The following is a 25,904-nucleotide window of genomic DNA, read 5'->3' on the forward strand; positions in this document are numbered from 1 at the left end:
GGGTCCCTGGTGCCCATTTGTTTCTTCCATCAGAGCAAAGTCCTGGCTCTCCTCAGTGGAGGCTATGTATTTGAAGGTTGGACCAAGTACCCCACAGCAACCATTTTGTGGTGGCTGTTCCCCATTCTCAATATTCCAGTGAATAATAGTGAAAAACCTGAGTCTAGTAGTCTACTATTTGGAGCCCATCACCTGACTTTAGCCATAATAAGCCCATACAGACACAACATAAAACAGAATTATCAGGTCCCTCAGTTTGTAGGTAGTATGCTCCCCTCTAAGCTTTCCTATGGTTTGTGAATTCCTTAAAACTGCGGTCATCTTCATATACTTTCAACCTCTGATCACTTTTTTAAAGAACATGTACACAGTCTGTATTAGGGTTGCCAAATCGGCCCGGGGGGCGGGGAATCCCCCGCTTCCGAGGCCTGATTTCCGGCGCGGAGGAATTCCGGCCCGGGGGGGACGCCGCCCCCGAAGCTGTATCACCAGAGGTGACGCAGCCACGTCACCGACGTTGGGGGCGTGGCCGAGCTCAGCCAGGCCCCCAACGTCAGTACGTCACACGTCACTTCCGGTGACGTGCTGCCGGTGCGCGCGTCCCAACGGAGCTCCCGGACCCCAGCTCGGCTCCCCCCGCTGCAACGGGTGAGTCGAGTTGGCAACCCTAGTCTGTATGCAATTTTATGTGTTCTTTCTTTTTACTTATGATTTTACCACATTTGTAAGCACTTCCCTTGAACTGTGGAAAAAATCTGGTTTATTTTTCTAAGAATTTCCTTATATATGCAGGGAAAGTGCTCATTTTCCTAACTACTCTGTACCATTTCACCCAGATAATGACTGGAGTAGGGACAAATCACTTGCTTAAATTTCACTCATGTAAAGATGGATGCTTCAGCATGTGTCATGCTGTAGCTGAAATGTGGAAAGATGCCGTTAGTACAGCATTGATACACTATGTGTATTTTAGGTTATCTCTCCTACATGATGATTTGATTGCAAAGCGTAAGTCATACTTTAACTGCTCCAGTTGTAGCCTCCAGTAAATACATAGGTCATGTGACATTGCAGAGGAGACAGTTGTTTGCTCCAATTCTGTTATATTTCTGATAGTGATGTGAGCACAGCTGGTGCAGGATGGTGTTTTGTGTCTCACAGCAAATCCTTTGTCTTCTAGGGCTGTAATCCTCAGAGGACATGCTTCACTTTCATCCTGCAATTTTGCTAAGACAGTCGGTTTTGGCTGCTAATTATTGAGGCTAGAGGTTATGAAATACAAAGCACAGTTCATTGGCTTTGTGAAGTGACAGCATTGACACATTTCACAGCTTAGAAAGCTTTGAGTGAAGTGTACTGTGCTTCAGTACATAATGTCATAAACTCTTACGTTAACAGAGGACACCTCCAAGCAAGCATGATACAGGCTCACATGAAGCTGAGAGGCAAAATGAAAGTCAAGGAACAGCAGAAATCAGCATGGCAACTGCTGGTAGTAGTCAGGTAAGGCCAGGATTTTATTTGTTAGTAATGCTTAAATGTGATGTGTTTGTGGATGGGATCTGGTAATTCTGCAAACACAAGATAATTCTTAAAAATGGACTCCCTTCATATGCCTTAAATAAAAGAAATCTTGCTGGTAGAGGAGATAAAAGCTCTTTAATCTGTTACAAAGGATTTTTTGAAATAGGTGGAATTCAAATATCTTGTACTGTGAGCTAATACAATTCTTGTTGGTTTTTTCAATGATGTCTATACATAAGAACATTTCTATCAAACTGATGATGTCATTTTTTTCAAGTTTAAAATGCAGTTGATAAAAGGAGTTATACTTAATAACAATTTTTAATTGGCCACTAAAATACTGTACAGTTTTCATAGGTTGAAATAAGTTTTTATTTAAAATAAGTTTTTGTTGTCTGTGTTCTGTACACATTGATGAAACTGATTTTTTTAGTCAGAAAATGGATGAATGAGATGGGAAGATGCATTTTTAAATAACTGTTAGCTGCTTGTTTGCTAGATATCTTATTCAGACGCTGTCCTGTCTTGCCCTAATTTATTTATAGAAAAATTTTACATTGAGGATATTTCTGCTTGTTTAGTATAGCTATGTATTTTCTTCCATGAGCATTTCATAATATAAATATGTTTTAGAATCTCTGTACCAGTCACTGAAGTCTCCTGTCTTCAAACAATTATCACAGAACGTGTTTTAATATTTTCTGTTTAATTGTAAAATCACATAAAACCCTTAAAATATTTTACAAATAGAATATGGCTTTAAATTTTATGTTTCTACTTAGTGTCATTGACACTACTCAGTTAAGCAGCAGATAGTATTAAAGCCTTAAAATATTTTTTTCCCTATTCAGATTACTTGCTATTTCTGAACAAGAGCTAGACGCTCTGCTTTAATGAAGGCTTCTATGAAAACATTGCTTTGATTTTTAAGAAAGATCTCAGATTCTTTTATCTGAAGGCATAAAGGCATAGTATTATAAGTAAACTGTGGCACACTTTGTAAAATTGTACATTTATTTTGAGTTATAGATGAGAAACTCTACTTGATGGGGAAAACACCTTATAGTTTGTTTAGTAGGAATGCAGGAAAAGTGAATCTTGTTTTTTTTGTTTATAATAGTTTGAATTTTCCCCATCAAAATGGTGCTTAAAGCATTATTTCCCCCCCTCCTCTAGCTTTATAGATATGGGTGATTCAATCTGTCTGGTAGTGAGACAGCTGGGGATTACTTCCTTTTTATGCAAGGCCATGGAGGGGAGGTTTAATGGATTGGGCACCAATATTTTATTTCTGGGAACTCTTTTCAATCCACTGTGTGTTTGCTAGCAAAGGGATTTATCAGAGTGCAAAAATTCTAAAGCAGTGGTTCCAGCCATTTTTTTTTAATGGTCAAACAAACGTTATAGTTAAAGATGTGCACTGTTGTATGTACTCTGTTCTGTTGAAACTGAAATTTGGATGTTTCCTGGTTAACAAGAAAAAAATCTTCTGCATTGTGTTCAGGGACAAAAATATTGAATCAGATATATGGCATATGAGACAAGAATGAAGATAAATATACGTGTGAACAGTGACGGGAGGGGGGCTTTTATCAGTGCAGTCAAACCGTTTTACTACATTTTTGATGTTGTTATACTGGTTCTGCCTTTACTAGATGTTAACAAATATAACTCAGTTTGGTTTGTATCTTTTGCAAAGCCTAGAACTTTTAAACAATTCTAGTAAACTTAACTCATTAGCAGCACGATGGATAACGCTAAGCTCTGTCTCATGCCCAATGCAAATTTGAAATAATGGCTTCAATATAGTACTGAACATTATGCCCACAGAGGTTCTGTTTGTGCAACATCATTCATTTACTTTGGTGGTCAGGGAACCAATCTGTGCACAGAAAAGTCACATCCTCTCTTCTCTTATTTAAGCAACCAGTTCTGTTATATCCTGTCCTGCAGTCAACCCATTTTGTGTAACTGCATAATTGTGTTTAATGCATTGTTTTCTTCTTCAGTGCTTGAATTGCTGGCTTGCATGTTTGGCCTCTTTATACGTAGCTTAGAGCAGCCATATATGCAGGGAAGTGCTTGTGCCAAATATGTATCGATCTTTTGTTACTGCTTCTCTATGCACATATGCATTCTGAGGCCTTAAACAGTGAATGTATGTTCAAAGTATTAATAGTAGACAGAACATAAATCTTTAATTCTGAGGCATAGAGACTAAAACTCACACACATTCAGTTTTGGAACATCTGGAATAAATAGTCTAGTGATTTGTTGATCATTTGGAACCAGTAATGCCTATAGCAGAAAAGTGATTCAGGTGTATTAAAAGTTAAAAACAAGAGTTGTCCATGAATAGGCAGTGCACAAAATAGAGTAGCTGCGCCCATTGAACAAGTACTCAGGCTGCAAACTGCACCATTGTGTGTCTCTTCCACTTCCCCAGCAACTGGGCAAGCATCCAAGTCACAAATTGCTTCTGTCTGCCCTCACCTTTATTTCCCTTCACTAAACTTAATTCTCCAGTCCTGGAAAATGCACATTGTGGCAGTTTCCTACATGGATCTTTCTGTCTTGTGAAATCAGAAGGTAGAGTACTATAAATACATTCCATAGTATTGCTCCATGTTTTCTTGGCTGGGGAGATGCCGCTGTATGCATTTATGTGTCTCCCTCTTCTCCTTTAGTGTTAAGACCAGAGTGATATGGGGCAACTTTTATAGCACATCACTGTCATCTGTCATTTTATGTTGCTACTGCCAAGCTGTTTCCTCATCAGAGGTGGAGTGTGATGTTCTAGCAGCTGTGTAGGTGTTCATTCTTCTACTTTTAGATGTAAGTTTGTCTAATTTAGGTACAGTAGGTAGTAGGAATGTAGAAGAAATGCAGGGTCATTCTGCACGTCAGACTAGAGTTTAGATTGTGGAAATTAAGTGATTTTAAAGTTCACTTGTAAAAGCTTTTGTCCTGAATTGCTTTCCACCAGAAGAGGATTGGAGGAGGATGCTTTCAGTGTGGTAGGCAATTCTGTGTTACTTTCATTTTACTTGGAAGCTAGACAGCCCCCGCCCCATTTATATCTGTACGATCTCATAGCTAGAGATTCTTATGTGTTGAGTTTCACAGTAATATTTTGAGTGCATTTACATGTAGATTTCTTTTAAAAATGCACTAGTTAATGAAAAGTGGAAGGTGGCAAGTTTTTGATTAGTTGGTGTGATTAATATTAGTTTTTCTGATAAAATGGAGAGGCTGACAACAAGCAAAATCTGGGTTGTGGGATTCTTGATGGTTCACCTGTAGGTTGGCCATACAAGAGGCAGTGGGAGCCTTCTAATGCTATAAATAAACCAGAAGTAATACGCAATCTTCAGAATAAGTAGCTGCACCCAAATCCCCTAGTACAGGTCAGATACTGAAGGCTTCTGTTTTGATGTCTGGTTCAGACAAACCATTTTTTTTTGTACTTTTGCCAACAAGCTTGGATTTCAAACCACAGTTCAATCCCAGACAAATTACAGACCTTGGAGGAAGGGTGGGATAAAAATACAATAATAAATATTAAAGCTGAAGGGAGGGAATAGAAGCATGCAAGCTTGAGGAGTTTAAATCAAAAATCCTTTTGGTAAACAAGCCTACAAATATCACAGTTGTCCATACAGTTTCTTCACTGGGAACACATGTGTTGGATATATTGTTACACTTAACACTTACAGGAGGAAAGAGCACCAACACTGAAGTTATGTGTAGAAATATCATCTGTGGAGGCTGACTATAACTGTGAAGAAGAAACATATCATCAGACTTAGAGATTAACATTATCACAAGAAACCTTTCTTCAGGAGTGGAACATCTTCCTTTTTTCACTTCATCATTGTACATTTTTCTGTGTATCTTTAACAGTAATATTGGTAGATTCAGGAGGGTAGTCATGTTGGTCTGAAGCAGTAGAACAAAGTTTGAGTCCAGTGGCACCTTTATGACCAACAAAGTTTAATTCTGGATATATGATTTCATGTGCAGCTTATACCCAGAATTAAACTTTGCTGGTGTTAAAGGTGCCACTGGACTCAAACTTTGTTCTAGTAATATTGGTAGGAATTTCTTAATAGCAAAAAGGTGACTCCTGGCTTTCTTCCATAATCCAGTAGTAATACGGTTTTATTTTTGTTATGTTGCTTTATCAATTTAATCATAACTTGTACATTGTTTTAAATATTATAGTAACTATAACTGGGTTGTAAAATACTGAAATGAAAATAATTTTGTGTTATACAAACCATTGTGTCACTTTCTTGTAGGGTTCAGCAACTCGAATGGACCATGAAACATCCAGTGTTATGAGTTCTAACAGTTACTCTGTTCCTCGAAGACTGACAAGTCACCTAGGTACAAAGGTAACCTAACATTACCGCAGATTGCTAACAATATCTCTACATTGTTTCATGGAATTATAAAAATAGGTTGTAATATTCTTAATTTGCTATACTAAGATTTAGACCTTTTTTTTTTTTCTTCCAAAGTGGAAGAACGTAAAGTGAGACTCACTGGAACTCTAAATTTTACAGCACAATAGGGTAAGGATTGCTATGGTTATTGTAGTGATGATCCCCAGTTGTTAGAGACAGCAGTCTATAATTGCTATCTCTAATAACATGGGGGGGTTGGTCCCTCCTGAATTTGCCCTGCCCCTCCCGGCCACCTCCCTTCCCGGTCCCTCCCTGAGAGCCTCAGGTGACCGACGATGACAGAACAGAAGCTGGTTGGCTGGGAGGAGGAGGAAGTGTTGGGCAAACTGTTGCCACATTGCCCTCCTCCCCCACCACCAGTCTGCCCCACTGGGTCACATAATACCAGCAGCTGGGTCACATGGGCTGGCGCAGGTGCAGTGAGGTGCTGGGGTGGGCCATTCCACTCAGCAGAGTGCACAGCCTCATGATCTGCCAGATCTCCTCTCTCTCTCCCTTAGCCCTGCAGGCTTTCATGCTTTATTACTTGTAATGAGCTTGCCAGGGGAGAAACTCTTCACACTGAAGGCTGTGGAAGAAGCTGTGCTGCAGATGTAAGGTCATTGCCCACCTTCCCACTTCTATCTCTTAATTCGATCACCACCAATTGGATTAGTCACAGAAAATTTTCTGGCTACAGGGCTGCCACTGCTAGACCTAACTGTTATTAGCCCAAGTTGGCTTCTTCCTTAACAGTAGGATCTGGCAAAAAAAAAAAAAAAGTAAGTCAAAGTTAGGCATGCAAAACAACAACAACAACTGACTGGCCGTTCAAGAAAGCCCCTTTAAACAGTGTGAAGTCCTTCAAAATGCATGTAGTGTTTCAAAGGAATCACACAATTTAGTAGCAGTTCCTTGACCACTGTTAAACAAATGGTGGTATTAAATTTGCAGTGTCTCTCAAAGGGTGCAAAAATAGTCATTATGATGCAATTTTGAATTTATGGCAGAAATATATGCATCTGACTCGGTCCATTTGAGGCACTTGACTGTCTAAAAATGTTTCTCATACTCTAAAAATATTTGGTTGCTGGTAATCATAGAATAGAAGTCATGGTAGAATTCTACCTTTGGAGAGTTTTGAAGCAGGATATTGGCCATTGAATTCATGTTGTTAACATCAGTGAACTATTACTGACACAAGAGCAATACAGGTACAAGCATGTATATTTGAACAGAAGATTAGCATTTCTCCCTGATTTGCTAATGTTGCATTTGTAAGGAATTGTTCATATTGGAAGCTTTCAAGTATTAGCATTCTCTTGCAGTCTGAAGTGTTAGTCTGCAGATAATGTTGTTTGACTTTCATTCTTTGGTGCCAGAGCAATAAGATCAGGCCAAAGAGTCCCACTGCTGAAACTATACCAGCAGCCAAATTCATCACTTGCCAAAAGCATTCTTGCGAAAAGGCGAGAGAAAGTCTGTCACATACTTCCAGGAAGAATATCACAGACAGCACTGCAAGCTGTCTGTTTTTTATCATGTTACCACTTAATATTAAATTACGCTTGTGCTGCCCAAGAAAGCCCCCTTAAGCTGCTGAGCCACAGAGGCAAGCCTACTCCCATGGCTCAGCTGTTTAGAGTCCCAAGACAACTGAGCTGTGGGAGCAGGCTGCCCTTAATGCTCAGCTATTTCAGGCACGAACCTTACAAACCTAGTTTGGTTTGTATGTGAACCAACTGGGTTCGTGGGGTTCATGGTTCAGTTTGTGGTTCCAAACTGCATTTTTGTGGTTTGTGCCCATCCCTATATATATGACTACATGCAAGTGTTAAAGCACCTTCCCAACCTTAGTATTGGTGAAGTTAATTTTTACCTAGTTTTATACATTTAATATTTTTCTAACTTAATCTGGCATGTCAGCTGTTTTTTTCCTATCCAGCCTTTAAGCTCCTTTTGAAATTTTTTTTACACCTGTTCAGCTCTCCAGCAGATTTGTATTGACATATTATACATCAGGTTAACTTTATCATGCACAAAATCTGGCAAGTCTTTCAGTTTTTAGTAATTGCTGCAGCTTAAAGAAATGGGACTTGAAAACTGCCACTGTGGTGTTATTACTACTGTTTCTTAGTATGATATTAGAATTTATACCATTTTAATGGTTTGGGAATACCATTAAGCTTTTATGAAAATGAACAATTATTTTTGAATTTGGAAGAGATACTGCTTCGCTTGTCTTGGTTACTGTTCTCTACTGAGGAGGAATGTGACCCTTCTTAGTTCTGCTGGATCAGTGGCCTTCGATACTATCGACCATAGTATCCTACTGAGTATTCTTTTTCCTGGGATTATGGGACACTGTGGTTTGAGTCCTATATAATGGTTGTATCCGGTAGGTCAGTATCAGAAAGTGGTGTTGGGAGATTCCTGTGGGGTTCCACAGGGTTTGATCTTATCCCCCAAACTATTTAATATCTATAAAGCCACTGGTAGAGGTCATCAGGAGGTTTGGCCTGCAGTGTCATCAATTTGCAGATGATAGCTCTACCTTTCTTTCCCACCTAATTCCAAGGATTCTGTTGATGTTCTGAACCAATGCTTGGAGTCAGTAATAGGCTGGATAAGGTTGAACAAGCTGAAACTTAATCCTGACAGGACAGAGGTTATCTGGGTTAATAGAAAGGCAGACCTCACACTTGAGATATCTCCTGTATTGGATGGAATTATACTCCCCTTGGAAAAACCAGGTTCATAGCTTGGGAGCAGCGTTCCCTCTAAGCTAAGTTAGTGTGAGCTAGCTCACAGTTTTTTAACCTCCAGCTCACACATTTTTGTCTTAGTTCAGAAAGGATGGCTCCAGAGCAAACTAAATTATGCAGTAGCCAAATTGCTCACTCAGAACTTTAATGCCAGTAGCTCACAAAGTAGAATTTTTGCTCACACGACCCCACAGTTTAAAGGGAGCATTGCTTGGGAGTGCTACTCAACACAGCAGTCACCTTAGAAAATTCAGTGGTTTAGAATGCTTTTGTCCAGCTTTGGCTGTGCATCAACTGTGTCCATTCCTGGTTCAGTCAGATGTAGCTATAGTTATCTAAACCTTAGTTACATCTAGATTGGACTATTGGAATGAGCTCTACTTGGGACAACCCTTGAAGTGTGTCCGGAAGCTGCAGCTAGTACAGAATGCTGTGGGTAAACTGCTGGTCAGGCCCAGCTATTGGGATCATGTAACCCAATACTACAGCAATTGCACTGAATAGTGATCCACTCTTGAGCCTAATTCAGGGTTGTTTTTGACCTTTGAAGCCTTGCACGGCTTGTGAGTGGGGTAGCTGAAGGACCATTTTCTCTCATGTGTTTCTGCCTAGGGAGAGGCCCTTCTGATTCTCATCAGTCATAGATGCTCATCTGGTGGGTATAAGAAGGATGGCCTTTTCAGTAAGCAGCCCCATGATTATGGAACAGCCTCCTTGATGAAGTTCATCTGGCCTTCTGACTTTAGATCTTTAGGAGGCAGTTGAAGGCGGTTTTATTTAGGACTTGTCTGTATTTGATTAATTTACTGGCAATATTGGAATTATATCTTTTATGTATTTTATTCTAAATATTTTATTTACATTGTAAGCCCCCTTGAGTTCCCTAAGATGAAAAGGCAGCTAATAAATGTTTTAAATAAATAAATGAGAAAAGAAAAGCTGTGGTAGAACCACACCTAAACTCTAAGCAAGAGTACGTTGATCCAATAGTCATTGATAATATAACAAGAATTGTGCTTAAAATCTTGAGCTCTAACAATTAAGCCACTACTACAGAAAACATATCATTTAATGCAGATACAATTCAAGAGGTACAGAAAGTTTTCAATTCAGTGAGTGAGACTGGATGTTCTTGGTGATTTTTGAGCTCTGTATAATGTGATTTTTGAGCTCTTTACGCTTCTGGTGGATTTGTTGTGCTGACAGGTATGTTGAAATCTGTTTGACTTAAAGAAGATTATGTATCGAAATGGGTGAGGAGCTGGCACCCAGTTGTTGAATTGCTGGATTGGAATTTTGCAGTTCTTTACAAGTTGGATTGTGACATTATTGACTGGATTGGAGTTTCACATTAATTGGACCTAGATGTTCCATGCCAGTTGAATTATAACAAGGTCCATGATTACTGACCCTGGAAAAAGCTCTACACTGTTTAAAGGATTTGTATTTTACAATGATTAGGTACTGATAAAGTTTGATATAGATTTCCAGTCATTTATGGTAACTGAATGTGGATAATGTCCAAAAAGTTTGGTTCTTAAAAATTTCTATACCTGTTGAATTGGATCTGCATTAAATGATAAGTTTTGTGTAGTGGCGGCTTAATTGTTAGAGCTCAGGATTTTAAGCACAATTCTTGTTATTATATCATTGACTATTGGATTCATGTACTTTGTACTCTTGTTTACAGTTTAAATAAATAAATGCTTTATTTTATTTGTGGACAAGTGCTGGCATTTCATGCATTCTACACTATATGCTTCTTGTTCATTTAGGAATATAAAAATGTTGCTATACAGAATCTGTAACTGTTGTATTTTGTGTTCATTGGGCTTTACTTTCATTTAACCTAGGCTGACAATTTAACATAGTAATCATTAAAAATGCCTCTACAAATGTGTTCTTTGCCACCATTACAAAGATGCTCTGATTGTTCCAGGATATATTTAGGTGTGAGCATATTTAATTGCAACAGCAATTAAGACACTTCCATAAGCAACTTTAAAAGTATTATTAATAGAGATGTATATACATCTGCGATAGAAGGATAGATGAATCACCTTAGCCTTTACATTGATATGCTCTTAGCCTTAAGAACAGTGAAAATCTTGAACCTTTCTGATTTCTGTAGGTTGCTGTTCTTTTAGTGTTACAAAGAGCTTTAATTTAGTGATCAATTAAGAATCTAGTATGTCTCAGAATTATTTGAAGTCGTACCAAAATATTCCTAGTGCCATGTGCCTTCCATGTCCTCTAGATTTTTAAAAATAATAATATACTAACCAATTTAAAATTGTTCATTCCACAGGTGGAAATGGTGTATTCCTTGTTATCAATGCTGGGTACTCATGATAAAGATGATATGTCACGGACTTTGCTAGCAATGTCGAGCTCACAAGACAGTTGCATAGCCATGCGCCAGTCTGGATGTCTTCCCCTCCTCATCCAACTTCTACATGGCAATGACAAAGACTCTGTTTTGTTGGGAAACTCCCGGGGCAGTAAGGAGGCCCGTGCCAGAGCCAGTGCAGCACTACATAATATCATTCATTCGCAGCCTGATGATAAACGAGGCAGACGAGAAATACGTGTCCTCCATCTTCTAGAGCAAATCCGAGCTTACTGTGAAACATGTTGGGAATGGCAGGAAGCACATGATCAGGGCATGGACCAGGACAAAAACCCAAGTATGTTGGTTATAATGCTTAAAGTGTTACAAAGAGATTGCAAAAACAGTATGAAATATTATTGATATAACTTTGTATTTTATTTACTCTTCAAAGGAACAAAATAAGTTATATAAAGTGTGTGACCTAAATGCATTTCTTAGCATTCTGTACAGCAAACAATTTTTAAAAATCAGTAAATGTGATATAATGTAATCTAAAGTATGCATACGTTAGTACAGTTTTCTGAGTAAAATGATAGTTTCCTGGTACTTTTTGCCATTAGGTTAGCCTACAGAAGTACTAGTTTCAGGGCAGGAAGATGTTTTGGATTATATAAATGCTGTGTCTATCTAATTCAGTGCAGCCTAAGAATTTTCAGTGTTACCTATTCAGTCTTAAGTTTTACTCTTGGGTACTGTTATTAGAAAGTCAACATGGAATGTTTCCTTCAAGAGCTGATAAGTAGTAATTGATAAGAATTGGGATTGCTACGCGCTCAGATAAAGCAAATATTGTAAAATGAATTGTTCATTGCTCAGTATTCGTTAGCGTGTGAGCGATAATAAAAGAAAAATTTCTACAGAAATTACTACAGTAAACATTTTTGCAACTTATCTTTATTGACTCTTCGTTATTTTTGTCACGGATGTTGTTTTTGGAATTCCACTTCCTCCCGTGATGTCTCATTTTTGGCTTCAGCAATGAGAACCAAAGCAGCTTTCAGACAATACAGAAAAGAGGGGAAAAACACTCCTAAATTTACTTTATTGGCACACAGAAACCAATGCATATCCACATAAAAGGACCTGTTCAGAAGATAAATATAGGTCACTGTAAAGCAAAGCACTTCCTGTTTGTCCATTGGATCCAACCCAATGGGTTGTTGTCTCCCCTGTCCCACTGCAGCACAAATTACCTCCACAAGTTCTACTCCTGGAGGACCGGTGACCCTCTGGAACAACACAAATTGTGGATCAGTTCAAGGACTGCAGTGAGAGGGTGTAACCGACAAAAGCCACACCTCCCCTTTCAATAGCAGAAACTTACTGCAGGACTGAAGCCAATGTGTGTAGTGATTAGAATGGTTTTTCACTTTTCTGCACTTAAGTTATATAATAGCTTTAGAGCCTGACTGCTAAATGTACCTAATTAGTCCAAGTGAATAATAATTATCTTGTTGTGACCCAGTGCCAGCTCCAGTTGATCATCAGATCTGCCCTGCAGTATGTGTTCTAATGAAGCTTTCTTTTGATGAAGAGCACAGACATGCAATGAATGAACTTGGTAAGACCAAAATGGATTACTCTGCAAAAACCCCCACCACTTTTTCTCTCTTCGTTCATACAGTTGATAGAAGTTTTGTGTCTCATAGCTAGAATGAATTCACTTGTCATGAAGTGGCTTTATAGCCTCATTTTGTAAGAGTCAAAAACTAATGTAAATGTAAAAAGTGGTACAGATGTTGGAACTATACTTTCTCTTACTTATTCATTTATACCCTGTGTTTTTCCCCTGTGAGGACTCAAAGAAGATTGTAATATTACCCCTTTCTACATTTTTATCCTTCAAAACTACTAGCAGGAGTGGTATGGAAGTCACTGCTGTAGCCAGTTTGGTGTAGTGGTTAAGTGCGCGGACTCTGATCTGGGAGAACCGGGTTTGATTCCCCATTCCTCCACTTGCAGCTACTGGATTACCTTGGGCAAGCCATAGTTCTGTCCGAGCTGTCCTTGAAAGAGCAGTTCTTGAAAGAGTTCTCTCAGCCCCACCTACCTCACAAGGATGTCTGTTGTGCGGAGAGGAAGGGAAAGGAGTTTGTAAGCTACTCTGAGACTCCAAGTGAAGGGCGGGATATAAATACAATCTCTTCTTCTTCTCTTTGTGGGCTTTTCAGTTTCATGAACACAGAACTTACATGTGTTTTTAAAAACTAAATCTTTTGACAGCTGCACATTAATACAAGGTATACGTAAAGGAGTACAGTCCAAAAACACTTTTATGAGTGGATCAAAACTAATTTTTAAATGTTTGAATATTACTAATATTGTGTTCAGTATGGAAAATACATTCTAGCCCCATTAATCTATTGTAAATAAATCCAGAGGTAGCTTTAATCTAACAGACTTCTATATTATGATAATAGTTTTCATAGGCAAGAAGTTATATCAGATGTATGAAGTGGACCCTATAATTCTATTTGTTTTAGTTTAAACGGTCTGGTGAATGGCACACATTTTCCTGAAAACAAGCACAATCTAAAAGTTTTTTGTCATTAAAAATTTAAGCATCCAGGTCCTCCTGAGACCAATTCCTTCCTTGCATTGGAAAACAATGGAGGTGCTTTTTCAAAGCATATGAAAAGATTTTTATAATATGGAAATTGTGGGGTACTAAATTATCATGGAGAGGCAGGAAGCTCAAAAGGCAGTGTAAATGTTAGTGGTAAGAGCACCCCAGCTCAACCAGTACACAGAGAATAGAAGAAATAGGCTGTGATGCCTGAAGGAAGACAGCTTTCACACCAAAGTGGTACTTTAGGATAGTGCCCATGTGATTTTTGGTAGCAGTTGCTTTAAAATATCTGCCAGAGAATGGAAGTGAAACCAAAGAGCATTGTGTAAACTAGAATTGTTAATGACACATAATAACCAATTGATATACACCCCTGAAAGTTCATGCAAACAAATGTAATTACTCTTGTTTTCCACTCATCACAATACTATAACAGATGAAGTCATTCACAACTTAGCAAGTGTCATAACAAACACACTGAGAACATTACTATCTACTGGCAAGACCTCAAACGCTGACATTCAGAAAAACAAATGTTTACACAGTGCTCTTTGGTTTAATTTACTCATTGCACTGTGTCCCTGTTGTATTGTATATTCTTAGAGAATGGGAATGGTCTGGATACTGTGCCAAAAGTGCTATATTTAGAATTGAGTTTTTCTGTCCATGTTTAATGTATGATGGCTAATCATTTGAAGAACCACCTGTCCTGCATTTTGCTTTAGTTGAGAAACTGGAGTGGAAAATCCAAGTGTACAGTGAAAATCACTTAATGTAGATTAGTTCCCCCTTTAATACAGTGTAACAGCCAGATGATAGTTGCATTTGCAAACTGCATGGTATGAGGTAGGATCCCCCCTCCCGCCGCTGCCTTTTCAGCGTGTGATTAATGGTAATGATAGTTTTTAAAAGGTATTAATGTTGGTGAATTGTACAAGTTCATAATAATTACTTCAGATTACTCTAGGTTAGTTAAAAGGGTATGATTGTTTGCCTATATGTTACCGATGTTAATCCCTCATGTGTTGGTGGGAAGTGCCATCAAGTTGCATCACAGGGTTTTCAAGGCAAGAGATGAACAGAGGTGGTTTTGCCATTGCCTGCCTTTTCACAGCAACTCTGGACTTCCTTGGTAATCTCCCATCCAGGTACTAATGAGGGCCAACCCTGCTTAGCTTTCAGGGATCTGAGGAGATTGGGCTAGTTTGGGCCATCCCATAATTCCCCTTCAGGACATATATTGACATTAGGTCATGTAAGTGCTGCGCTTTAGGTATTTCTAGCTTCCAGTAGTGACCAGACACAGTGTAAGTCATGCTTGAAGAGTACAATAGAGTACAAAGGAAAAATATGGCAGCTTTGAATGCTTGGAGTATATTTTATCATAAACTGGAAGGGTGCAAGGTATGCAAACAGGACGTTTTATTCAACTTGGAGCATATTGGTCAGTTTCTTCTTTCTAGAATTCTTACTCCTGTATCTTGATATGTCTCTTGTTCTTTGTGACCAGTTCTCAGTAAACTTGAATGTTTTGTAATTATTCATTTGCATAATCTCTGGCGTTTTGGTGAAGAAATATTTTTTTAAAATAGTTATTTCAAATGCTTCATTTATAGGTGGTTTGCAGGCCATTGCAGAATTACTGCAGGTGGACTGTGAAATGTACGGACTTACGAATGACCACTATAGTGTCACATTAAGACGATATGCTGGAATGGCTCTTACGAATTTAACTTTTGGAGATGTAGCCAATAAGGTAGGCTTATTTTATTTTTTAATATTAAGAGTTGGGAGTTTAGAATTTTGTTTGTTGGTATTAACTTTAGGCTGTATTGCTACATCTGAGTATAGATCAGTAGAGCTTAGCTGACAGCTTTGTTTCATGCATGTGGGACAAGAATAAAGGGCGTGTCTGTAATAGAAGCATGAAATTGATGCCTAAGCTTTAGTTCAGCTCATCCGTTTAAAGTAGGAATCAAGTCTGTTTGCTTTGGGTTTTTATTTTTTACAAAGCATAGTGTTATTTTTGGCAATTCTGAAGATTGATTCCTGGTAGTTTAAATTAAACTTGCTAGAGTTGACCTTCTAAAAATTTTTGTCAGTTTCTTTAATCTCCTTACCTCATTTAAATTGCTAAATTCTATACTATAGCTACACCTTTAATTTTGCATAAATTATCGAAGAGTGAAAGTTTATTGAAGAATGGAAGTTTAGTTTATTTTTTGGGGAGAGGTTCCATATATAGAATAGAAGGGCTTATTTCAATTATATTGACTGTTACATCTGGAAATCTAAAAACTATCACAAATGACTCAATTTGCCATTATTCTGCTTTATTCCATTTCATTGTATAATATATATATATGTTATGATTTTTAATTGAAAATAAAAAGATTGCACACAGAAATTAACATTTAACTTCTTGTCATAAGAGTTGTTTAACCATTCTCAATCTTTGTCTACCTTTTAAATAGGCTACATTATGTTCTATGAAGGGTTGCATGAGAGCTCTTGTAGCCCAGCTAAAATCAGAAAGCGAAGATTTACAGCAGGTAAATGTTATTTATTAGTAGGGTGTCTCATTTGTATTTTCACATTTGCTGCTTCCCATTAACTTAAACCAGTTTTCCTCCATCATCATCATCATCATCATCATCATCATCATCTATTTATACCTCGCCCTATCTGATAATCAACAGACTTCTTTCTTTCCGGTCTTCCCTTATGATTTTTGTTTCATTTGTTTAGGTGATTGCAAGCGTGCTGCGGAATTTGTCTTGGCGAGCAGATGTGAACAGTAAGAAAACTCTACGTGAGGTTGGAAGTGTGAAGGCATTGATGGAGTGTGCTTTGGAAGTTAAAAAGGTACATCTTCAAAGGCATATTTTGTAGTGTTTCTATTTTTCTGTGTCTTTGTTCATAAAAGAAAATTCTACCTACTAACAGAATAATATGTTTTCCAGTTCATACTGTATTGGTTTGTTTCTATTTTATAGTAGCTAAGAGTTTTCAGTGCCCCCATTGCATTTTAGAATGGGCAGCTGTCAACAGAGTGACTAGTGAAATAAGATGACTAGTGAAATAAAAATAACTTAATTTTGTCCATTCTTATAGCTTTAAAAGACTGATCCTTGTCTTACCCGAGGATTCTAATTCAGCATTCTCCTTGCTTTCTCTGCAGGAATCCACCCTAAAAAGTGTATTGAGTGCCTTATGGAATTTATCAGCACATTGCACTGAGAATAAAGCTGACATATGTGCTGTTGATGGTGCTCTTGCCTTTTTAGTTGGCACTTTGACTTACCGAAGCCAAACAAATACTTTAGCCATCATTGAAAGTGGAGGAGGAATACTGCGTAATGTTTCCAGCTTGATTGCTACAAATGAGGACCACAGGTAAGTTCCTTAGGTACTTGTGCAGTAAATCTTATGCAAATTTTATGCAAATTGTGGATGTAGCAGACATTGTATGCTAGAAAACTTGAAAGGTAGGCTGGTAATATAATCAGTATTAAGATTTTGAAGAATCAAGTTATCTATCTGCAGTTGCATCCCTATGTTTTTAGAAGATTACTGTTCAAATCATTGCAAACTGAGAATTGCCTGTGGGAGATATTGGCTCAGGTCAGGCATACATGGTTCAGTTAAGCCAATAAAGGTTATTGTCATCATCTGAATGCCAGCCAGTCCACCAAATATATGTTTGATCCAGTGATAATTTCTTCTAACAGAAAGGATTTCCATTGGCAATACAGAACTTCCTTGCTCCCTCCCCCCCCCCAAGCACAGCCCAAAATTATGCTCCTGTTATACAGGGACCCCCCTAAAACAGCATGGGGGGTCATATCTGTGACAGGAGGGAAGTTGTTGAATGATACCTTGTTAGTGGATGCAACTCAATGATTAGTTAAAATGCATCAAACAAGAATCTGAAGCTATGGTTTCAAATTGTATTAGTCACAAATTAGTCTTCTGTGGTTTTTGAAGAATGTGCAAATGCAAACTTCCTGACTTGTTTCCTAATGCCACCATCACCAAAGTACCAGCCAGATCTCTGTAGAGATCATGGATGAAAGAGTGGAAGATTTGATTGATGTCTGCAAGCCAAATCCTAGTTTCACAGACTAACTGTAGTTAAAATAAGACATAGCTGGGAATTGTCTGAATCAAGCCAAAGTGAAATAGAATTTTCAAAAGCACTATTTGCATGGAGAAACTGTCACCTCTTTGGAACACTGGCCTTTAAATTGATTAACAACTCTTACATATATGGGATTCTATTATCATCAAAGTATAGCCTGCGTGCGGGGAGGGCGGGATAAGAATGGAATGAAATAAATAATAAATAATGGTGATACATTTGGGTTTTTAAAAATCTAGTTAAAGTGATACTTAATGTTATGTTTATATCTTAATTCCAGGCAAATTCTGAGAGAAAACAGCTGCTTGCAAACTCTACTACATCACTTGAAGTCTCACAGCTTAACAATAGTCAGCAATGCATGTGGAACCTTGTGGAACCTTTCTGCACGGAATGCAAAGGACCAGGAAGCATTATGGGACATGGGAGCAGTTAGTATGCTCAAAAATCTCATACATTCAAAGCACAAGATGATAGCCATGGGCAGTGCTGCAGCTCTAAGAAACCTAATGGCAAACAGGCCTGCAAAATATAAAGACGCTAACATCATGTCTCCAGGTTCAAGCTTGCCATCCCTTCATGTTAGAAAGCAGAAAGCACTGGAAGCAGAGTTAGATGCTCAACATTTATCTGAGACTTTTGACAATATTGATAATTTAAGTCCCAAAACATCTCATCGTAATAAGCAAAGACATAAACAAAATCTATACAGTGAATATGTTTTGGATGCTAATCGACATGATGATGGAGTTTGCAGGTCAGAAAATTTTAATGCTGGTAACATGACTGTGCTTTCACCATATTTAAATACTACTGTGTTGCCAGGCTCTTCTTCCTCAAGCAGAGGAAATACAGAGAGTTCTCGGTCTGATAAGGACAGGAACTTGGATAGAGAACGTGCAATGGGATTAAACAGCTATCATTCAGCCACAGAAAATTCTGGGAACTCTTCTAAACGAATAGGAATGCAGATCTCTGCTGCTACAGCCCAAATTTCCAAAGTAATGGAAGAAGTAAGTATGCACATTACCCAGGATGAGAGAAGTGGTGGTTCTGTAGCTGAAATGCACTGTTTGTCAGAAGACAGGAATGCATTAAGAAGAACATCTACTGCCCATTCTCATACAAATACTTATAACTTTCCTAAATCTGAGAACAGGACCTGTCCTGTGCCTTATGCAAAAGTGGAGTACAAGAGAGCTTCTAATGATAGCTTAAACAGTGTCAGCAGCAGTGATGGATATGGTAAAAGGGGACAGATGAAGCCTATTGAATCTTATTCTGAAGATGATGAAAGCAAATTTTGCAGTTATGGACAGTACCCAGCTGATTTAGCCCATAAAATACACAGTGCTAACCATATGGATGACAATGATGGAGAGTTGGACACTCCAATAAATTATAGCCTAAAATATTCTGATGAGCAGCTGAATTCTGGAAGGCAGAGTCCGTCACAGAATGAAAGATGGGCAAGACCCAAACATGTAATAGAAGAGGAAATAAAACAGAATGAGCAAAGACAGTCCAGAAATCAAAGTGGAGTTTACCCTGTATACACTGAAAGTGGTGATGATAAACACATAAGCTACCAATCACCTTTTGGTCAGCAAGAGTGTGTTTCTCCTTTCAGATCCAGAGAATCCAACAGTACAGAACAGAACAGAGTAAGCTGCAGTCATGGGATAAATCCAAAAGTGAACCAGTCCTTATGCCAGGTTGATGATTACGAGGATGATAAGCCAACCAACTATAGTGAACGTTATTCTGAGGAGGAACAACATGAGGAAGAAGATCAGCCAACTAACTACAGCATAAAATACAATGAAGAGGCGCATCATGTAGATCAACCGATTGATTATAGTCTCAAATACTCAACAGATGTTCCTCCCTCTGCACAGAAACCATCCTTTTCTTTTTCAAAGAGCCCAGCAATACAGAACACTAAAGTGGATCATATTTCTTCAGCCACTGGGAATATGACAACTTCAGCTGGCCCAAAGAGACATAACCAGCTCCATCCAAATTCAGCTCAGAGTAGAACTAGTCACAGTCAAAAGCCTGCTTCTTGCAAAGCACCATCCATCAACCAGGAAACAATACAAACCTATTGTGTGGAAGATACCCCAATATGTTTTTCAAGATGTAGTTCTCTGTCATCTTTGTCATCCGCTGAGGATGAAACGGGGCGTGATCAAGCCACACGTGTAGCAGACAGTGGTAACTCTATGAAAATGGTAGGAATGAAAGAAAATAGTGGGAGCCTGTCTGCTGCTAGTACAGTAAATGAGACATCATCAGCATCTCAGCACATCAGAACAAAATCTAATAGACTTCAGGCTTCTAATCTATCCCCTTCTGACTCAGCTAGGCATAAAGCTGTTGAGTTTTCTTCAGGCGCCAAATCTCCTTCAAAAAGTGGTGCTCAGACTCCTAAGAGTCCCCCAGAGCATTATGTGCAGGAAACTCCACTCATGTTTAGCAGGTGTACCTCTGTAAGTTCCTTGGATAGTTTTGAGAGTCGTTCAATTGCTAGTTCTGTTCAGAGTGAGCCTTGCAGTGGGATGGTAAGTGGTATTATAAGTCCAAGTGACCTTCCAGATAGCCCGGGACAAACAATGCCACCAAGCAGAAGTAAAACTCCACCCCCTGCACAAACAACACAAGTGAAGAGAGAAGTAGCCAAAAGTAAAGTGCCTAGCACTGAAAAGAGAGAATCTGGGCCAAGGCAAACAGCTGTTAGTACAGCTGTTCAGAGAGTGCAGGTATTGCAAGATGCAGATACTTTGTTACATTTTGCTACAGAAAGCACACCTGATGGGTTTTCTTGTTCATCAAGCTTAAGTGCTTTGAGTCTTGATGAACCTTTTATACAGAAAGATGTAGAGCTAAGAATAATGCCACCTGTACATGAAGATGATCCTGGGAATGATGGAGAACTTGAACAGCCAAATGATACAAAGATTGATCACGATAAAACAACAGAGAAGACCACAGAACCTGAAAAAGATATACTGGATGATTCTGATGATGATGACATTGAAATACTGGAAGAGTGCATTATTTCTGCTATGCCAACAAAATCTTCACGTAAAGCCAAAAAGCCTTCTCAGGTAACTGCTTCAAAAATACCTCCACCTGTAGCCAGGAAACCAAGCCAGCTGCCAGTGTATAAACTTCTCCCTTCTCAAAGCAGATTACATTCTCAAAAGCATGTTAGTTTTACCCCTGGAGATGATATGCCACGTGTATATTGCGTTGAGGGAACACCAATAAATTTCTCAACAGCTACATCTCTGAGTGATCTTACAATAGAATCACCACCAAATGAATTGGCTAATACTGATAATGCTGGCACAGGAATGGAATCAACTGAGTGTGAAAAAAGAGATACCATTCCTACAGAAGGCAGAAATACTGATGATAAGCACAGGGGGAAAAATCCAACTGGGTCTATTGTTGGGTTGGATGATGAGAAAACAGAAGAAGGTGATGACATTCTTGCAGAGTGTATTAATTCTGCTATGCCAAAAGGGAAGAGCCACAAACCTTTCAGAGTGAAAAAGATAATGGATCAAGTTCAACAAGCATCTACGTCCTCATCCGTAAATAATAAAAATCAACTAGAAGTTGAGAAAAAGAAACCAACTTCACCAGTAAAGCCCATGCCCCAAAGCAATGAGTATAGAGCACGTTTACGAAAAGCCACAGAGTCAAAAAGTAATTTTAATAACGAAAGAACCCACACAGACCACAAAGAAACAAAGAAACAAAATCTTAAAAATAGCTCAAGGGACTTTAATGATAAACTTCCAAATAACGAAGAGCGTTCAAGAGGAAGCTTTTCATTTGATTCTCCCCACCATTACACTCCAATTGAGGGAACTCCATATTGTTTTTCAAGAAATGATTCCTTGAGTTCTCTAGACTTTGACGATGATGTAGATCTTTCAAGGGAGAAGGCAGAACTGAGAAAGGGGAAAGAGAGTGAAATTAAATCTAACACCAATACAGAGCACATTTCAAACCAGCAGTCAAGCAGTAGAACACAAGCTTGCCAAAAACATGCTCCAACAGGGCGAAATCAATCTAAAGCTCTGGTACAGAAACATACCCCTTTCCCTCAGTCATCCAAAGATATTACAGATAGAAGTGCAGCTACAGATGAGAAAATGCAAAATTTTGCAATAGAAAATACTCCTGTTTGTTTTTCTCGTAATTCATCTTTGAGTTCTCTTAGTGATATTGATCAAGAAAATAACAACAACAAAGAAAGTGAGCCTATAGAACAAATAGAACCATCTGATGTACAGGTAGAATCAAACAGACCACAAACTTCTGGCTATGCTCCTAAATCATTTCATGTTGAAGATACTCCTGTATGTTTTTCAAGAAACAGTTCTCTCAGTTCTCTTAGTATTGATTCTGAAGATGATCTTTTACAGGAATGTATTAGTTCTGCTATGCCTAAAAAGAAAAAGCCTTCAAGGTCAAGAGGAGACAATGAAAAAGGCAGCTGTAGAAACATGGGAGGCATTTTAGCAGAAGACTTGACACTGGACTTGAAAGATATACAAAGGCCTGATTCAGAGCATGGTTTCTCACCTGATTCAGAGAATTTTGATTGGAAGGCTATTCAAGAAGGCGCAAATTCTATAGTCAGCAGTTTACATCAGGCTGCTGCTGCAGCATCACTGTCTAGACAAGCCTCATCTGATTCTGATTCAATCCTTTCATTAAAATCTGGAATTTCCTTAGGGTCACCCTTTCATCTTACACCGGATCAAGAAGAGAAACCTTTTACTAGCAATAAGGGTCCAAGAATTATTAAGCCTGGAGAGAAAAGTACATTGGAATCCAAAAAAGTTGAATCTGAAAATAAGGGTATCAAAGGAGGAAAGAAAGTATACAAAAGTATGATTACAGGTAAAGCTCGTTCCAATTCAGAACTTACGAGTCATTTGAAACAGCCACTGCAGACAAACATGCCCTCAATCTCCCGAGGTAGGACAATGATTCATATTCCTGGAGTTCGAAATAGTTCTTCGAGTACAAGTCCTGTTTCTAAAAAAGGACCACAACTAAAGAGTACAGCCTCCAAAAGTCCTAATGAAAGCCAGAGTTCTCCCAGAGTAACAAAGCCATCTGTGAAATCTGAGCCAAGCCCTATATCCAGACAACCATCACAGCAAGGTGGAGCAAGTAAAGGGCCTTCTCGGTCAGGGTCTAGAGATTCTACACCCTCTAGACCACAACAGCAACCATTATCCAGACCTCTACAGTCTCCTGGCCGTAATTCAATTTCACCAGGCAGAAATGGTATAAGTCCTCCCAATAAACTCTCCCAACTGCCAAGAACATCATCTCCAAGTACAGCTTCCACCAAGTCTTCAGGTTCAGGGAGAATGGCATACACATCGCCAGGCAGGCAAATGAGTCAACAAACTGTAGCGAAGCAAACAGGGTTGCCCAAAAGTACCAGTGGTATTCCCAGAAGTGAGTCTGCCTCAAAAGGATTAAATCAAATTCCTGGTGTTAGTGGGTCTAACAAAAAGGCTGAGTTGTCTAGGATGTCATCAACCAAATCCAGTGGGAGTGAATCTGACAGATCAGAGAGGCCTGTTTTAGTACGCCAGTCAACTTTTATTAAAGAAACTCCAAGTCCCACTCTAAGAAGGAAACTAGAGGAGTCTGCTTCATTTGAATCTTTGTCTCCTTCTAGACCAGACTCCCCCACCCAGTCACATACACAGACTCCAGTTTTAAGTCCTTCACTTCCTGATATGTCTTTGTCTACTCATTCAACAATCCAAACTGGTGGTTGGCGAAAGTTACCTCCTAACCTAAGTCCTTCTTTAGAATACAGTGATGGAAGACCAACAAAACGCCATGACATATCTCGGTCTCATTCTGAGAGTCCTTCAAGACTGCCAATTAACAGATCCGGAACATGGAAGCGTGAGCACAGTAAACATTCCTCATCACTTCCTCGTGTAAGCACTTGGCGAAGGACTGGAAGTTCTTCCTCAATTCTCTCAGCTTCTTCTGAATCCAGTGAAAAGGCAAAAAGTGAGGATGAAAAGCAACATATAAGTTCTTTTTCTGGACTCAAGCAGGCTAAAGAGAGTCAAGCGCCAGCAAAAGGTACTTGGAGAAAGATAAAGGAAAATGAAATTCCTCAGATAATGACTAGTCCTCCTCAGAATACCTCATCATGTGCTACCAATGGTGCTGATTCAAAAACTTTAGTTTACCAAATGGCTCCTGCTGTCTCTAAGACAGAGGATGTGTGGGTGAGGATTGAGGACTGCCCTATTAATAATCCTAGATCTGGAAAATCTCCCACAGGAAACACTCCCCCCGTTATTGACAGCATTTCAGAGAAAGGGAGCATGAATAGTAAAGAGTCAAAAGATCTCCATGGAAAACAGAATACAGGAAATGGAAACGTCCCTATTCGTACCATGGGTTTAGAAACCTGCCTAAACTCATTCATTCAAGCAGATAGTCCAGACAAGAAAGGAACTGAAACAAAACCTGTGCTAAGCAATCCTATCCCTGCCCCAGAGGCTAGTGAAGGCATCATTAATGAACGTACGCCATTCAGCTCCAGCAGCTCAAGCAAACACAGTTCACCCAGTGGAGCTGTTGCAGCGAGAGTGACTCCTTTCAACTATAATCCAAGTCCCAGAAAAAGCAGTGTGGATAATGGTTCTACACGACCGTCACAGATACCAACACCAGTCAATAACAGCACAAAAAACCGAGATTCGAAGACTGAAAATGCAGATTCGAGTGGTGCTCAGAGTCCTAAGCGCCATTCTGGATCCTACTTAGTGACTTCTGTTTAACTAAAAATGCTGATGTATTATGCTATATGTGGAATTTTTAAATGGAACTATACAAGATGGTGTTTTTTTCATTTTGTAAATAAGTTTGATTCTTGTAGGAGGGTCCTTGTTCTGGAAGCCATATTTGATATTCTTTGTCTTCACTGGTAACGCTTTTGAGGGATTCCCGATTGATAGGCTAGCAATAAAATTGCTAAAGCGATTATATTTGTACAGTATGTTTTACATGTATTTAATTAACATCCCATATCTTTAATTGTTTTGGGGGGAGATTCAGGAAAGATGAACAACAGATTAAAAAAAAGAATTATATTGCTGTATCTCTCATTTTTAGATTTGCAAAATAACTAAAACTACATCAGGGAGAAATTGGTATTATTTATGCAAAAAATACTCTGTTTTAGTATTTGTGAAGCCACCTAACCTATAATTAATCATGTGGCTGTGAAATTCACAGTAATATGGTTTCTGCTGAACAAGCCTGTTTTTTCTGCATGGATAGAACTGATTGTTCATTTTCTGAAATAATGTTTAACATTTCTGTGGTCACATAATATGCATAGATAGTTATGGTGTAATGATCTACCTTTCGTTTGTGCTCTGGAAAAACAAAAGGAAATCTGTGTATGTGTAAACCTTGAACAAAATTATTTTACCTGAACTAGATTTTATCTGACAGTAGGTAGGATTTTTGCTATGCTGTAAGTTGATGTATATTCTGGTATTTGAGGTGAGATGGCTGCTCTTTTATTAATGAGACATGGGTAAGGTCTCAACAGAAACTAATGAACATTTCAGAATAAATTATTGCCGTATGTAAATTTTGTTGTGTGTTACTTTTGCAGTACTTATTAAATCAATGTTTAATTTTGGTATTTTTGAACAATTCTGTATGATATATGATGCACTTATTCTAAAGGCTCTTTCGGGACAATCCACACTTCACCGAAATGACTGGAAACATTCCCATGGATTGTAATGGATCAGGATTGCACCCACTGCTTGTACAGTCACACTGGTTCTCTCCCAGTTCATAGTAGCAGTTAGTATACACATGAGACAGCTGCAGCATTCAGGTAGAGAACTGGGGTGTGCAGTTGAGACTTTTTAGTTGATTTCAGGTATAGACAGAGGCTAAAAAAAGTACTTCCATGTAGTTTTTATATCTGGACAACCTAGAATGCTATTGTGTATGCAAATAAGATTTTTTTAGAGTT

General features: G+C 38.7%; 1 protein-coding gene across 1 annotated transcript in view; it reads left to right on the plus strand.

Annotated features, from left to right (window-relative positions):
- Positions 1 to 25,691, plus strand: part of APC (adenomatous polyposis coli) — a 105,959-nt gene extending 80,268 nt beyond the window's left edge. Inside the window, exons 9-17 of the mRNA XM_015418653.1 lie at positions 1,399 to 1,503; positions 5,826 to 5,921; positions 11,046 to 11,424; positions 12,595 to 12,690; positions 15,315 to 15,454; positions 16,173 to 16,250; positions 16,447 to 16,563; positions 16,880 to 17,094; positions 18,120 to 25,691. Of these exons, the coding sequence (XP_015274139.1) occupies positions 1,399 to 1,503; positions 5,826 to 5,921; positions 11,046 to 11,424; positions 12,595 to 12,690; positions 15,315 to 15,454; positions 16,173 to 16,250; positions 16,447 to 16,563; positions 16,880 to 17,094; positions 18,120 to 24,687 (7,794 nt within the window). The 3' untranslated portion in view covers positions 24,688 to 25,691. The remainder of the gene's footprint in view (positions 1 to 1,398; positions 1,504 to 5,825; positions 5,922 to 11,045; positions 11,425 to 12,594; positions 12,691 to 15,314; positions 15,455 to 16,172; positions 16,251 to 16,446; positions 16,564 to 16,879; positions 17,095 to 18,119) is intronic.
- Positions 25,692 to 25,904: the final 213 nt, after the last annotated feature.

The sequence above is a fragment of the Gekko japonicus genome, unplaced genomic scaffold, assembly GCF_001447785.1.
Source record: "Gekko japonicus isolate JY-2015 unplaced genomic scaffold, Gekko_japonicus_V1.1 scaffold541, whole genome shotgun sequence".
NCBI lineage: Eukaryota > Metazoa > Chordata > Lepidosauria > Squamata > Gekkonidae > Gekko > Gekko japonicus.